The 15,969-nt window shown below is 39.6% G+C and overlaps 1 protein-coding gene across 1 annotated transcript in view; it reads right to left on the bottom strand.

Moving 5' to 3' along the window:
• lrrc7 (leucine rich repeat containing 7) overlaps window positions 1-15,969 on the bottom strand; it is an 89,933-nt gene that overhangs the window by 22,024 nt on the left and 51,940 nt on the right. The window contains exons 6-21 of the mRNA XM_056415027.1: window positions 14,445-14,501; window positions 13,182-13,245; window positions 12,527-12,601; window positions 12,270-12,414; window positions 11,177-11,249; window positions 7,511-7,640; window positions 6,315-6,430; window positions 6,043-6,112; window positions 5,323-5,422; window positions 4,962-5,086; window positions 4,312-4,401; window positions 4,153-4,257; window positions 3,881-4,003; window positions 1,815-1,926; window positions 326-442; window positions 201-261 (exon numbers count right to left, since the gene is read on the bottom strand). Coding sequence (XP_056271002.1) covers window positions 201-261; window positions 326-442; window positions 1,815-1,926; window positions 3,881-4,003; window positions 4,153-4,257; window positions 4,312-4,401; window positions 4,962-5,086; window positions 5,323-5,422; window positions 6,043-6,112; window positions 6,315-6,430; window positions 7,511-7,640; window positions 11,177-11,249; window positions 12,270-12,414; window positions 12,527-12,601; window positions 13,182-13,245; window positions 14,445-14,501 — 1,563 coding nt within the window. The remainder of the gene's footprint in view (window positions 1-200; window positions 262-325; window positions 443-1,814; window positions 1,927-3,880; window positions 4,004-4,152; window positions 4,258-4,311; window positions 4,402-4,961; window positions 5,087-5,322; window positions 5,423-6,042; window positions 6,113-6,314; window positions 6,431-7,510; window positions 7,641-11,176; window positions 11,250-12,269; window positions 12,415-12,526; window positions 12,602-13,181; window positions 13,246-14,444; window positions 14,502-15,969) is intronic.

Below are 15,969 nucleotides of genomic sequence, written 5' to 3'. Positions count from 1 at the left end.
TTATGAGTCTCTCCGACCTTGAGCGAGCAGAGAGATGAGAAAGACACAGAAAAGACGGAGGAAGGAGAGGATGGATGGAGCGATTGGACAGATGGATGATAGATGAAGGAGATTGGAGGGCTGGTTGGAATGGAAAAAAGGGGAAGATATGATGGATAGTCGGAAGGGGATGTGATGAAATTGCAAAGGAGGCAGTTTACCTGTTGGTCCAGTGTGTTTGAGGGGCCTGGTCCTTGTTTGGGGCCGGAACGGCGGGAACATGTGGGTGTGGGTGTGCGTGCGTGTGCGTGAGAGTGTGGGTGTGGGTGTGGGTGTGGGTGTGTGTTGCCGGGCGGGTTGGAGGAGCCAGAGGAGCCCTGTGAGGGAGAGTAGTCGGAGTAAGTGGCCGAGGAGCCGCTGTGGTTCAGACAGTGGAGCTTATCCACCTCTTCATCTGTCGACTCTGGATAGAGACGGAGAGACAGAGATAGACACACAGCTCTGTTCAGTGGGAACGTCACGTTCTCTTCTTCTGCTGAAGTGCCTGTGGTTCATCGTGTCTGGAAAAAAAACAGTCTGTATCTCATCCCTGATGTGGATTTTTATCGAGATGCCAAGCGATACTGTTTTTATTGACATTATCTAAATGGTGATTTGAACGACACTTTTCTGGCCATATTTAAACTGTAGTTTCTGTGACCAGCTGATTGATTTCTCTACATCCCATTCGAATGAACAGGCTCATCAAAGATTATTATTATTCATTAAAAAAATCCTTAGTTGGAGCTGCAGATGTATTTTGTGTTTGCACCTAATGAGCAGGTTGAAGGTTGAGGTTGAGGGGAAATGGCCGCGAGTGGATCTATAAAGCAGAGCTAAGAAATCATCTTCACATGAAAACCAACAGATTTCACAAATGTAATCTTACTTTAAAGATATAGAGCCTTAATTTGACTAAGAAACCCTCCCAAATCCCAGCTCACCATTTGCATTGCAGCCTGTATACTACATCATTAAAAAAAATCACATTTCTTTCATAATATTTTCATGTCTCTTCTCCCAGATTTCTGTAGTGCTCTCTTTATATGTTTGGACAATATTGATACCACTGCCCTGACACTTGGTTATAAAACTAGAGTTTCAGAGTTTTCAAAATACCTTTAATTGACGACATTAATTCCATTTAAATGAAAAAAGCTCTTTTAAAATGGACCTGGAAAGAAAGCGTAATCAAAACCAGCGCAACGTTTGTCGAACAACGTAAAGAAAGGGGCCAGCGGGCTCACGAGTCATGCCTATTAAGTTCTTGACAAAACCAACCGCAGAAAGCTTCTTAATAACTTCGCCACTCGACCCTTCATTAAGAATTTAGACCCGCCAGGACCGCCAGGCCGTTTGAGTTTTTAATCATTTCACAGCCAGTTCCCTGACAACGGAGTAGATTTCAATGACGCCGTGAGCTCCGAATTAGACCGAGCTTCAGTTCATCGCCGAGATAATAAACTATTTTGTTCGGTGGACGGAATCGAGGCGGTGAATTATTTAGAAAGAAAAATATTTTTTTTGATGGGGCAGTGAAATTAGCATTGGGCTCATCTGTAAAACTTTAGTACACCGCGGAGTAAACTTCGCCCTTCGAGGCAAAACATTATAAAAAGGGTCGAGCCAAAGGCTGAACACTTAAAGACTGGAATCCGCTTACCGCCGTGACTAATTAGTGGACAGTATTACACCGTGCCCCGCGGCGCTTTACACTATCTCACATTCAATTACTGTGTCGAGAGATGTATGTTTCTGAGCCTCTCTCCGTGTGCCGCTGCACATATAAAGCATACCTTTCTTGTCCTTTCCCAGCAGAACCACCTTTGGTTTGTACATCGGCGGCTCCACCAGGGTGGGCCTCATGTCGGAGATGCGGATGTCGTTGGGAGAGCCGCCCATGGAGTCCTGTGAGGAGACAGAGGCCCCGAGATAGCCCATTAGCTGCTAGTTAGCCCATTAGCTGCTAGTTAGCCCATTAGCTGCTAGCAAGTGTTACTGTAGCTACACCAGGTAGCTACACCAGGTAGCTGCAGTAACAACGCAAAGAACAGAACAAATAAGCAAATACAAAACAAAAACAAATAAATCTGCTAGTTAGCCCATTGGCTACTAGCAAGGGTTACTGTAGCTACACCAAGTAGCTACACAAGGTAGCTGCAGTAACACCGTAAATAACAGAATAAATAAGCAAATACGAAACAAAAACAAATAAATCTGCTAGTTAGCCCATTAGCTACTAGCAAGTGTTACTGTAGCTACACCAGGTAGCTGCAGTAACACCGCAAATAACAGAATAAATAAGCAAATACAAAACAAAAACAAATAAATCTGCTAGTTAGCCTATTAGCTACTAGCAAAGCTACACCAGGTAGCTACAGTAACGCCGTAAATAACACAGCAAATAACCGAACAAATAAGCAAATACAAAACAAAAACAGATAAATAGTTGACATTTGGTCGGTAAAAACACAACGAGTCAATTTCGTTCCATCTCTGTTTTTCTTTTCCTTCTTTTTCTTCGGTTTATAAGCTAAGTCACAGTGGACCAATCCGTCAACACCCCAACGGGGCGACAGAATATGCAGTGTTACTTAAAAAAGGAACATTCTACGAGAAAATGGTATTAGCTATTGTGCATAAAGGTAGCCCATTAGCTGCTAGCAAGGCGGTGTTACTGTAGCTACAGTAACACCGCCTTGCTAGCAGCTAATGGGTTAATGGCCGCCACCTTGTGAATACTGAGCAGCAGCTGGAATCATTCACTCAAACACTTAAGCTCATCAATTTTTTAACCATATGAATATAATATCGCTGATCCTTTCGGTCTTTGAAACTCATGTCAGTTAAAGCTGTAGTGGTAAGCTCTAAACAACGTCTAAAGAGGGTTATAAGATATGCTTCAACATTGTAATGTCTTGTCAACTCAAGACATACACGACCGTTCAAAAGTTTGGGGTCATCCAGACAATTTTGTGTCTTCCATGAAAACTCACTTTTATTTATCAAATGAATTGAAAATTGAATATAAAATATAGTCAAGACATTGACAAGGTTAGAAATAATGATTAATATTTGAAGTATTAATTTTGTTCTTCAAACTTCAAGCTCAAAGGAAGGCCAGTTGTATAGCTTATATCACCAGCATAACTGTTTTCAGCTGTGCTAACATAATTGCACAAGGGTTTTCTAATCAGACATTAGTCTTCTAAGGTGATTAGCAAACACAATGTACCATTAGAACACTGGAGTGATCGTTGATGGAAATGGGCCTCTATACACCTATGGAGATATTTCATTAGAAACCAGACGTTTCCACCTAGAATAGTCATTTACCACATTAACAATGTAGAGAGTGTATTGTTGATTAATTTAATGTTATCTTTATTGAAAAAACAGTGCTTTTCTTTGAAAAATAAAGACATTTCTAAGTGACCCCAAACTTTTGAACGGTAGTGTAACTAAGTAAAAAAGATAAATTATTAACATGTGACTATGTATTTAAGAGTTGCTGGTACATTTAAAAGGGACCATGTTGAGTATTTCATCTCAAGTAGCACAATGAAAGAAAGAAAAAATACATGAATGCCTCTTTTAGATGTCCAACTAATAGACACTCTCACACAACATTGAATATGTAGTTTAGGTATACATTTGATTGACATTGTCCTTAATTATTATCCTGCTAACAATAATTTAAAAAAAATGGTGACATAAAAAACATATGAATTTGACTTGATATAACTGCATAACAACAAGCTAAAAACACCAAATAGGGTATGGAGCCACACACTCAGTTTGAATGTACTTTGTGTGTTTGTGTGCATGTGTGTGAGTGTGTGTGTGTGTGTGTGTAAATAACCTCTGAGCTCTCCGTCAGGTCCTCTTTGTCCTTCCTCTTGGGTATGTCAATGCCAGAGTTATGCATTGATCCCTGATCCATTAGCTGAGACTGAGAGAAGTCCTGCATATCTCTGTCTATCACCTGGAACACACACACACACACACACACACACACACACACACACACAGATCCGTTGTGCTGCGTGTCTCGTGCACACTGATACACCGATGTGTACCACACAGTCGTGATTATTTAAGACATACATGTGTGAGCATGTGTGTGTTTCCTACCTCTTTGGGGGGCAGGGGCCACGGAGGCTCGTACTCGTCTTTGCTGAGGTGTGTGTGTTCCATGTTGGTTCCTGCCGAGGTGGCGGTGCCTGTGCTCAGCTGGTGCTGGTGCTGATGCTGGTGCTGGTGCTGGTGCTGGTGCCCGTGTCCGCCGTGTACGTTTTTTCCCACAAGGCTTTGCACTGACTTGACCATTTTCTTAAGGTCCTCGGGGTAGGGTGTTGGGTAGCGCTTTAGGTTTATCTCCACCTATACACAAACATGAAAATTAGGTTGAGTGTACACATAGCATATAAAGAACATACACTTCGCAAGAATTTGTGAGAAACGATACAAAGGAGTGTGTTCGCATCGGTGGAACTTTATTTTAAAACATCTCAAACTAGAACGGGCACTCAGTAGAGTGCATACCTTCGCATATCACAAGATTGGGCATTGAATTATGAACATTTTGGCATTAGTTGCATGCCAATTGGATAAAAATTGACCGCGCTATGGTAAAAAGAAGATTTTTACCTTTCCATGACCTTGACCTTTGACCCGATCGATCCCAAAATCTAATCAAATGGTCCCCGGATAATAACCAATCATCCCACCAAATTTCATGCGGTTCGGTTTAAAACTTTTTTTGTCATGCGATTAACACGCATACAAATAAATAAATAAATAAATAATTAATAAATAAATAAATAAATACACGGCGATCAAAACATAATCTTCCGCATTTTCAATGCGAAGGTAACGAGACAACGTGACTTCTATAAAGAGATTTATTTCATTCATTTGTATTTCTTTTGTGTCAAGCTGACCTTGACCTTCCCGGAGTTGTCTTCCTCTTCTTTCTTGTCATCTAACTCAAAGGCCACAGTCATCCTCTGCTGTCTCTGCTCCTCCCACAGTGTCGGATTAAAGCTGTCACTGTCCGACTGGTAATCTGCACACAATAGGTCTAGATGTTAGACACACTGGTATTTATATCCACGCTACACTTCATTTCAATTCACAAACACACACACACACACACACGTTCATGCGACACAGAGCACAGAACATCCTAATGTAACAAATGCTAAAGTTGAATTATTGCCAAGTGTCAGAAAATAAATTTGATTGGGCTTTTTTACCATGTCTACACACACACACACACACACACACAGTTACAGTTTGTACCCTCGTCCTGTCGCGGTTGCTGAGGAAACATGTAGTTGGTCAAAACCTTCTGTTTGGTTTCAGGGTGGGCTTCTGTCTGCAGAGGGATCAGAGCCTTGGACTGAAAACACACACACACACACACACACACACACACACACACACACACAATAACATTAGTATTCTTGAGGGTACGTTCACTGACCACATGTTATTCCCTATTTCCTAATCTAAACCGAGTCATCATTTTGAAAACAAACAGATTGTGGTTAGAATGTCTGATTGATTGTCTCTTCTGGTTATCCGGAGCTTGACAGGCGACACAAGCGGCCGACGGAGTAAAAACACTCATTTGAATGTCAAGCTGACATCACGCGGAAATAAAACGACACTGTTGCTATCCGATTTCTTTTTGGCATTCGACATTTTTTTCTCACCACGGGTTTGTTTAATGTTGACGTTGTTTTGCATCCATAGTGACGTAGTGCAAGGACGACTGTTATTGAAAGTTTGATGGTACAATCTTGAGTATGACGAGCGGGAGAGTCCACTAAGGCCGGGTGTGGGAGGGGTGGTGGAGAACTCTCACAGAGGAAATCCCTCTTTAGTTTACGCATATTACGAAACGTTACATAAGAATGTTTCACCATAAAAGTCGAGTTCCACTTTTTAATATAACATTAATATATCCTGATTATTTATATGTGACTGATGTCTTGGTAAGAGTGTGGGAGGAGTCACCTGATTGTCAGAAAGCCAGAGAGCTGCCAGGTCCTTCAGCTTCGTAAAGGTAAACGGGAGATTCTTTAACCTGAGAGAGAGAGAGAGAGGCAGGAAGGGGCGAGAGAGAAAAGAGAGATGTTTCTTATGCCCACGAACTGTACAGCCCGCAGATCGCGTAACCACGGCAACACACTCACCCGTTCCCATGGCAACTGCGGGTCGTGAGAGCAGCGACAGAACCAAAACGGCCATTGAGAGAGTGTTGCGTGTGTGTGTGTGTGTGTGTGTACCTGTTGTCACTGAGGTTAAGAACTCGTAGTTTGGTCATCTGTCCGATCTCATCGGGAAGGAACTCCAATTTGTTTGACCGCATCGACATTACCGTCACATTCTTACAGTTACCGATCTGAAACACACACACACACACACACATAGGGGACGCCTTGAAACAAGTTACGTCACAGTGCTATGCATGAAGAATTTTCGGGCTATAGTTGACAACTCCCTCATGGCTTATTGTGTCTGGCCGACCGGAGAGAATTCATTTACAGTCATAGAAAGCAAAGATGCGTGTTTACGTGCGGACGTCTGGCTCGGCGAAATAAGGCGACACTCTTTTTATTTATTTGTATGCATTTGTTTTCCTGTACTCTCGGCGGGTGTACCGGCGGGAGGGGCGGGTTTGTTGTCTGTTTGTACACTACCGTTCAAAAGTTTGGGGTCACTTAGAAATGTCTTTATTTTTCAAAGAAAAGCACTGTTTTTTCAATAAAGATAACATTAATCAAAAATACACACGATACATTGTTAATGTGGTAAATGACTATTCTAGGTGGAAATGTCTGGTTTCTAATGAAATATCTCCATAGGTGTATAGAGGCCCATTTCCATCAACTATCACTCCAGTGTTCTAATGGTACATTGTGTTTGCTAATCGCCTTAGAAGACTAATGTCTGATTAGAAAACCCTTGTGCAATTATGTTAGCACAGCTGAAAACAGTTATGCTGGTGATATAAGCGATACAACTGGCCTTCCTTTGAGCTTGAAGTTTGAAGAACAAAATTAATACTTCAAATATTAATCATTATTTCTAACCTTGTCAATGTCTTGACTATATTTTCTATTCAATTTTCAATTCATTTGATAAATAAAAGTGAGTTTTCATGGAAGACACGAAATTGTCTGGATGACCCCAAACTTTTGAACGGTAGTGTATATGTCAACAAAAAGATGGAAAACAATGAAAGTGTCAGTTGAAGTGCATGTACCTGTCAATATTTCCAAATATGTTTTTTATAGATATATAAAGAAAAAAGAAAAAGAAAAAAAAGCAGTACTGTTTCACAATTGAGAAGCTGGAAGAAACACACGTGTGGCATTTGCTGTATGAAATAGTTTCATCAACTTATTGTTTGGGGTCTCGAATAAAATGAGGATGTGTGTGTGTGTGTGTGTGTGTGGTCCTCAGGTGTTGGTCTTCCTACCTCCCGCGGCAGCTCTGAGAGGAAGTTCTCGTCGGCAGCGAAGGTCCTCAGGTTGTGCAGGTAGCCGATGGTGGGAGGCAACGACTCCAACTCATTACAACTACAGTCCAACTCCTCCAATAGACACAGACTGGGCGCACAGAGGAGATACAAAGAACACGGCAGAGAACAAACATTATATTATTCTACAGGCTGCACAATCTCTGCTGGATCCTTACATGTGACTGAGACGACTTTGGTTTCATAGGATAAGGCTGGCGCTGCTTATTATTTTCTCCTATTGCCAACGAATCCTGTGAAAAGACTGAACCTGAGAATGGATTCATCTCCATAGTTGTTCCCAAAATGTATTAAAAACACATCATTGAGCCATACATGGCACTGGGTGACATGTTCCTTCATTACCACGAACACACACACACACACACACACATTGGAGTTTATTTTGAGTCATTCCCATAAACACACGGCTTTTGGTGTGAAATACCGAAGATGAAAAAAGTCAAAATGTAATGCATTATTTCCTTTTTTTTAGCTGTTTGAAAAAAAAATTAACACACTGTTACCATTTTGAGTCTTCAAGAACAAAAAAAAAAAGACAGGGTACTGGGAGATGGACTAACACACAGTTGCTCGTTGGTCCTTTTGTTGGGGTTCGTTGACAACAAGAACATTTGGGAGAGGCACCGTCAGCCTTATCCTGTGACGCGTAATCACGAGAAGATAAATGCGTCTTCACAGCGACAACTTAAAAAGGGGGAAAAAGTGTTGAGAGAAGGAAAAAGATCGTCACCTTGAAGAACGGGTCGACCGATCGAGACGTAACCAATCGGTCTCATTTTGCCGACCGCGGCGTTTTCTCTTTTCCCGCCTTATCCCCTCGCTGAAATTCTTCAACCTGGATCTCAACTTCTTCCCTCAACCAAGATTCACGGTAACATCCACGGCAGCCCCTCTCGGACACACTGACCCCCCCCCCCATCCCCCTCTCCTCCTCCCCTTTTGACTGCCATCCTAACAGCAGGCTAATGCTAATGAGACAACACGTTCACATTAATGTACTGTCACTGTTCAACATTGCATTAGTCTGCTACTATTATTCCCATTAGGCCGGACCATCTGGGCCACCATACGGTTGGAAAGGAGAGGAGGGGAGGAGGAGGGATTTAAAATCCTACGAGCAGATGTAAGGTTACCGAAATGTTATATTTTCTTCTCAACATTCTTTGCGTTCCTAAATCCTAAAAACGTCTCCCGTGAATAGATGCTGGTTTGAATGTGTCAAATTTGACCTTTTCACAGATTGTTTTATCTGCTGCTATTCAACCAGCTCCATAAGCTTATTCTATTTTGGACGCCGTGCCACTTTGAGAAAGACGTTTCTGCATCTCCATCAATGCTTTAGAGCAGGGGTGTCGAATCTTATTTTCCCCGTGGGCCACATCAGCATCATGGCTGCCTCTTAAAGGGCCAGTACTGAAACATAAACGTACAAACTATTCCCTTTGCATTTGATTATTGTTTATTTGAGTGCAGTAATATTGTACATGAGAACATTTCTCTGATATTATAACATACATCCATTTAATTTGGAACCTTCAAAATAAAAGCACAGGATATTTTTCTTAAATTTCTTTAAGAAAAGGTGATGATATGTCTTTCAAGCCGTCAGGGGCCACATGAAACGATGTGGCGGGCCGAATTCGGCCCGCGGGCCTTGTGTTTGACACCTGTGCTTTAGAGTCTTCGAAACTTAAACCTCGCTTCGGCTAAATCTTTTACATCAGAGAAAACTCAGAAAAAGCAGTCTATACAGCTACCTGGGGTATGTATACATGTATATTGTGGCCTAGTTGCATAGATGCAATATAGTTATGGCCTTAAAGCGACGACTGGACTGAAAGTCAAACTACTGCATTGCCTAATGGTTATATTTAAACCAGTACAGGCTGTCAAAAGTACATAAACAAAGCTGGTGATTCAGTTAACAATGTATACAGGACTGTCTCAGAAAATTAGAATATTGTGATAAAGTTCTTTATTTTCTGTAATGCAATTAAAAAAACAAAAATGTCATGCATTCTGGATTCATTACAAATCAACTGAAATATTGCAAGCCTTTTATTCTTTTAATATTGCTGATTATGGCTTACAGCTTAAGAAAACTCTAAAATCCTATCTCATAAAATTTGAATATTTCCTCAGACCAAGTAAAAAAAAAGATTTATAACAGCAAAACAAAATCAAACATTTGAAAATGTGTTTCCAGGTGTTTCGAGTTAATTAGACGATTCAAGTGATTTGTTTAATACCCTACTAGTATACTTTTTCATGATATTCTAATATTTAGAAATAGGATATTTGAGTTTTCTTAAGCTGTAAGCCATAATCAGCAATATTAAAAGAATAAAAGGCTTGCAATATTTCAGTTGATTTGTAATGAATCCAGAATGCATGACATTTTTGTTTTTTTAATTGCATTACAGAAAATAAAGAACTTTATCACAATATTCTAATTTTCTGAGACAGTCCTGTATATGATATTGCACTGATGCAGCTAGAGGGACATATAATGTAATAATAATTTATGCAGAAATGTAAATTTTTCTTCTTTAGAAAATGTAGAGTTGCGTAGACGTAGAACCAAAGGAATACGATCACATTTAAAAGAAGTACGTAACACTTACAAATAAGAGGTGTAAGAAAATCATAATTTCAGGTGTTAATCAGCGGGGAAGCAATGGATCTACAGCGCTACTGACTGAGGCTAAAACCTGGGACTTGTTCAGGAAGACAAAAGGTTTTCAGAGCGTTCTGATACAAAAGTGCTGCAAAGAGTGACATTCAAGTCTTTTGAATGTCACTGAAGGTTAAATAGTCTTAATTAAATGTGTAATCCATCACAGATTAACTGATTCACACAATAATTCGCAACATTAACCAAGTCACTACCCAACTAGTCTTTATCTCAGTGTTTTCCAAAGTAATATATTTGTATCACAGTAGGCCTTGCTTGGTTTAAAATTCATCCAAAATCTATATAAAATATGCTTAATAATAATAATAATAATAATTCTGCTTTATTAAAAAACAATTTAAAAAGCTTATTTGATTGAGTCTGGACTGTGATGGATTATAAAAATAAGTATTTTAATCCAATATTTTTTTCAACCCTGCAGATTTGAGCAAGGTGGATATTAATCCCAAATATGGAACATTATTTTGTAAAGTTTATGTTTGCATGTCATGTGCATGACGTGTCCCACAAGCCCACGTGGTTATGAGCTTGCGCGCTCGTATCTGTAACGCAGTTGAAACATCCATCTGTCCCTGAACGCACCCCTGGATCCAGGAGGCTACTTTTACTCACCCATGCTTGGGCTTCGCACTAATGCCACGGCAACGCAGCAAACACAACACACACAGAACCCACCCCCCCCAATCATGAGCCAGCAGAACGACACAAATAAACAAGGTAAACAACAACAACCCACCAAAGATAAACCTGCTGGGAAAATCTGACAAAATGAAGGTTGAAGGTGTTTTCAAAATAAAAGCAAATTTGTACATTGGCTTTATTCTTCTTCTTCTTATTTGTTGTTGTTGCATGATTGTGATTTTGTGTGTGTGTGTGTGTGTGTGGGTGTGTGTGTGTATGTTTCTTACCTTCCGATAGTGTTAGGCAGTGAGGTCAGCTGGTTGTCATCAACCTTCAATGTTGTCAGCTTCTTTAACATTCCTGCACACATACATGTAGACACACAACCACATTCACATTGACACACAAACACAAATATCCTCCTCCTCTCTTCAAAAGAATATACGCTAAGCTCTGAAATGCTAATTTAGAAAAAACAATTATCTGACAGAAGTAGAATTATAGTATAGAGTTGGCAATATTCACATTTGTTCTAATTGACCTCATTAAGAGACTAAAACGAACAATAATTGGATCATGCTAATGGTTATTCTCAGCGTTGCCAACGCGTAATGTAGCTTATTCCTCTTATAATAATGAAGCTCCACTGTTGACCAAAATCTATTACAGACCCACTAATGAGCCACACGGTTGCACTGGGTGCCACGCTTTTTCATTACCACAAAGTTTATTTTGAGTCGGTCGCACATACGCCGACCTGCTGCACATAAATAGTCCCCAGCGATAACAAAATGCATATTAATCAGTTTAAATATAGCCCCAAAATTAAAGCGACATGTCTTTCTATTTGAGTATCATGTCATACCCTCTGTCATATTCATTGAATGTGTTATAACTCTGTAACGCTTCATTCTGGTCACATGACATCTATTGTTCTCTCCATCCTGGAGAGGGATCCTCCTCTGTTGCTCCCCTGAAGGGTTCTTCCATTCTTTTCTCCCGTGAAAGTTTTTTTTTCTATTTCTTTGGGAGTTTTTCCTGATCCGATGTGAGGTCAAAGGTCAGGGACGTCGTATGTGCACGGATTGTAAAGCCCTCTGAGGCAATTTTGCAATCTGTGAAATCGGGCTGTATAAAATAAACTGAATTGAATTGAATAAAACTGCCGTGTCCCGCTGCTATCGTAAATTCCTGATCGTGTCTATTTATATGTGACCTGGTTTTTAGATGTACACGTCTCATTTAACACCAGCCTCGTCCGCGCTCCGTCACTCTCGCTCAGCTATAGGACAGCTCACACCTGCGATATATTCCCCGTATAACCACAGCCCTCTGCTGCATCATCAGCTTGAGTTTCTGTGTGTGTGTGTGTGTGTGTACCTATAGAGTCAGGGAGGTGCTGCAGCATGTTGGAGGACAGCAGCAGGTCTTCTAAGGCCTCGCAGCCGGAGATCTCCGTGTCCAACGTCTCGATGCGGTTCTTCGCCAAGTCAAAGTACCGCAGCTGACGGAGTTTTCCTATCGTCTGCAGCGAGTGGAGACGAGACAAAATGCACACCGCGATAAAAGAGCGGAAACTTGTCGTCTTAAATACCTCCGGGGCTGCTTTTTAGAGCCGAACGTGTCCGTGTTCTCACCCCTGGTACACACTGGAGAGAGTTGTTATCCAGCCACAGCTCTTTCAGGTTGTGGATCTGTTCCAACACCTCCGGCTGACATGCAACCAGAAGAAGGATCAGCATACCTCACGGGCATCCATATGCAGTTATGAAAACAACTGAATTATTCATTCACAACGAAGTACACCGTCTCAGCACTAACGTGGCGAACGCTTTGGGAGACTTTTTTTTTGATGTCGGTACAGCGGGTTTATATTGGTTTCTCTCTCGCTTGCCAGGAACCAGACGCTGTAGCCATCCTAGTCCTGTCCAAGCCAACTTCCTGTCTGACCCCTGGAGGTCACGTCCTGCTCACCTGCATCCATCCCTCATGTCGCCGTGCCTCAGCTCACGGTCCGACCGACGGACACGAGGCCAAACGTGCACACAGGGGATTCATCGTGTGTGGAGATCGGCTCTAGATATTTAAACTTTCAAGGCCCCCAAAATAAGACGCGGCATCTGTGTGTCTGTTTCAAGCCCTCTTTCCGTTCTACTAATACATGTCTGGTTGGATGAGGATTAAGACATTCACATTTTGAGCTTTCCTAGCGATCTCAAAGGGAAAATCTCCACGTCAAACATATATATTTAAATACTTCATTTACCATTTAAAGAATACGATCAGACTCACCATTACAGAGAATTCATTGCTACCCAGATCCAACCTCTCCAACTGAGTCAGTTTGTGGATGGACCTGAGAGGAGAGAATACACAGATTACTACTACTGCTACTACTATTACTACTAGTACTACTACTACTACTAATAATAATACTTCTACTACTACTAGAACTCCTATTATTACTACTACTACTACTACTATTTCTACTACTACTACTACTACTACTATTACTACTACTACTACTAGAACTCCTATTATTACTACTACTACTACTACTATTACTCCTACTACTACTACTACTACTAGAACTCCTATTATTACTACTACTACTACTACTACTACTACTACTACTACTACTACTACTACTATATTACTACTACTACTACTACTGCTACTACTACTACTACTACTACTACTATTACGCCTACGACTACTACTATTACTACTACTACTACTAGAACTCCTATTATTACTACTTCTACTACTACTACTACTACTACTACTACTACTATTACTACTACTACTACTAGAACTCCTATTATTACTACTGCTACTACTACTACTACTACTACTACTACTACTACTACTACTGCTACTACTACTACTACTACTACTACTATTACTACTACTACTACTACTCCTATTATTACTACTACTACTACTACTACTACTACTACTACTACTACTACTACTACTACTCCTACTACTACTAGAACTCCTATTATTACTACTACTACTACTACTATTTCTACCACTACTACTACTACTACTACTACTACTACTACTACTACTACTACTACTACTATATTGTGATGGATGTACATCAAAGCATATACAGTATGTTTATTAACTGAAAAGCTGCACAGCCCCAAAAACTCACCATGTAAACATGCAGTGTGTTGACATAACAAGTATTCTGTATTTATTCTTTTAACTTTGAATTTCTTGCCATTTTTTCTTACTTTCATTTAAATTATTCCCTGGGGAGTTTTTCAACTGTTCTCTCAGCTCTCACAGCTGCGATATATTTCCCGTATAACCACAGCCCTCTGCTGCATCATCAGCTTGAGTTTCTGTGTGTGTGTTTGTGTGTTTGTGTGTTTAAAGTTGCACTCAGTGGTGCATAAAGAATATCATTCAAATGTTGTCTTAACTTTTTCTTTCTTTCTCTCTCTCTCTTTTTCTTTTGTTTTTCTCACACACACATACACACACACACACACACACACACACACACACACACACACACACACACACGGCGGTGGTTCTTACTTTGGCATGGTTTTCAGGTGGTTCTCTCTGAGCTCCAGGATCCGTAGTTTGGAGAGTCTGAATAAACCGAACACACATGAACAAAAAGTTAATTTACTTTATAAACAATCTCTTGCAACAATTCTTACTGGAACAGTTGTTATAATTTATAATGATATATGATTTATTTCAGAATCTGTGTTACATTTCCCAATCAGTGATAATAACGATTGATCGGTAAGGTGTGATTATCAAAAAATCTCTCCACATTATTACAGACGAGCATCACCATGAACGTGTTTCAGTTCAGAGCGTTTCTTTCACGTATGAGCTTCCATATAATACAATTTTTAATTTCTTTCACCACAAACTAACCGGTACTAGCAGATTAACTTGTTATAAAATGGATTATTAAGACAGCAATGAATCAAAAACACAGTGACCTTAACAATCATGCCAAGTATATATTCATATGATAATGAGATGAGGAAAGAATTATGTAATGGATAGAGGAATAGACCTTCTTTTTTTTGGTGAAATTAAAACATGGCCCTGATATATAAAAAAATGCCCTCAAGATAAATGTTCATCCAATAAGCCTCAGGCCTGTCGGGCATGCTCAGCATCTTTAAATAATTACACATCATTTAATGTGAACGACAGTACAGATACACCTGGATTACCAATTATTTCCAAAAAGACTCTTTACAATCGATACTAGCGCCACTGACTGGATTAGAGTCTGTGGCGCCTGGAATATGTAAACACACCTCATCCAACACAGTCACCCAACAAATGCTCAGGGCCGAACATTTCTACTTTGTAGTTAGATCTTTAACATTTATTCCAACACTGACACCATTCAGTATATTAATATATATATTATATATATATAAAAAAATATATATATATGTATATACAGGACTGTCTCAGAAAATTAGAATATTGTGATAAAGTTCTTTATTTTCTGTAATGCAATTAAAAAAACAAAAATGTCATGCATTCTGTATTCATTACAAATCAACTGAAATATTGCAAGCCTTTTATTCTTTTAATATTGCTGATTATGGCTTACAGCTTAAGAAAACTCTAAAATCCTATCTCATAAAATTTTAATATTTCCTCAGACCAAGTAAAAAAAGATTTATAACAGCTGAGTGTTTGTCAAGGCTCAGGAAACCCTTGCAGGTGTTTCGAGTTAATTAGACAATTCAAGTGATTTGTTTAATACCCTACTAGTATACTTTTTCATGATATTCTAATATTTAGAGATAGGATATTTGAGTTTTCTTAAGCTGTAAACCATAATCAGCAATAAATCAGAATAAAAGGCGTGCAATATTTCAGTTGATTTGTAATGAATCCAGAATGCATGACATTTTTGTTTTATTAATTGCATTACAGAAAATAAAGAACTTTATCACAATATTCTAATTTTCTGAGACAGTCCTGTACATATATATAATTAGATATCTACATATATATATATATATATATATATGTGTATAATATATATATTTCTAATATACTAATATTCAGTATAATA

This window comes from Pseudoliparis swirei, chromosome 5, assembly GCF_029220125.1.
Source record: "Pseudoliparis swirei isolate HS2019 ecotype Mariana Trench chromosome 5, NWPU_hadal_v1, whole genome shotgun sequence".
In the NCBI taxonomy this organism is placed as follows: Eukaryota; Metazoa; Chordata; class Actinopteri; order Perciformes; family Liparidae; genus Pseudoliparis; species Pseudoliparis swirei.
The sequence above is the reverse complement of the archived record's forward strand: the minus strand, read 5'-3'. Positions and strand labels throughout refer to the sequence as shown.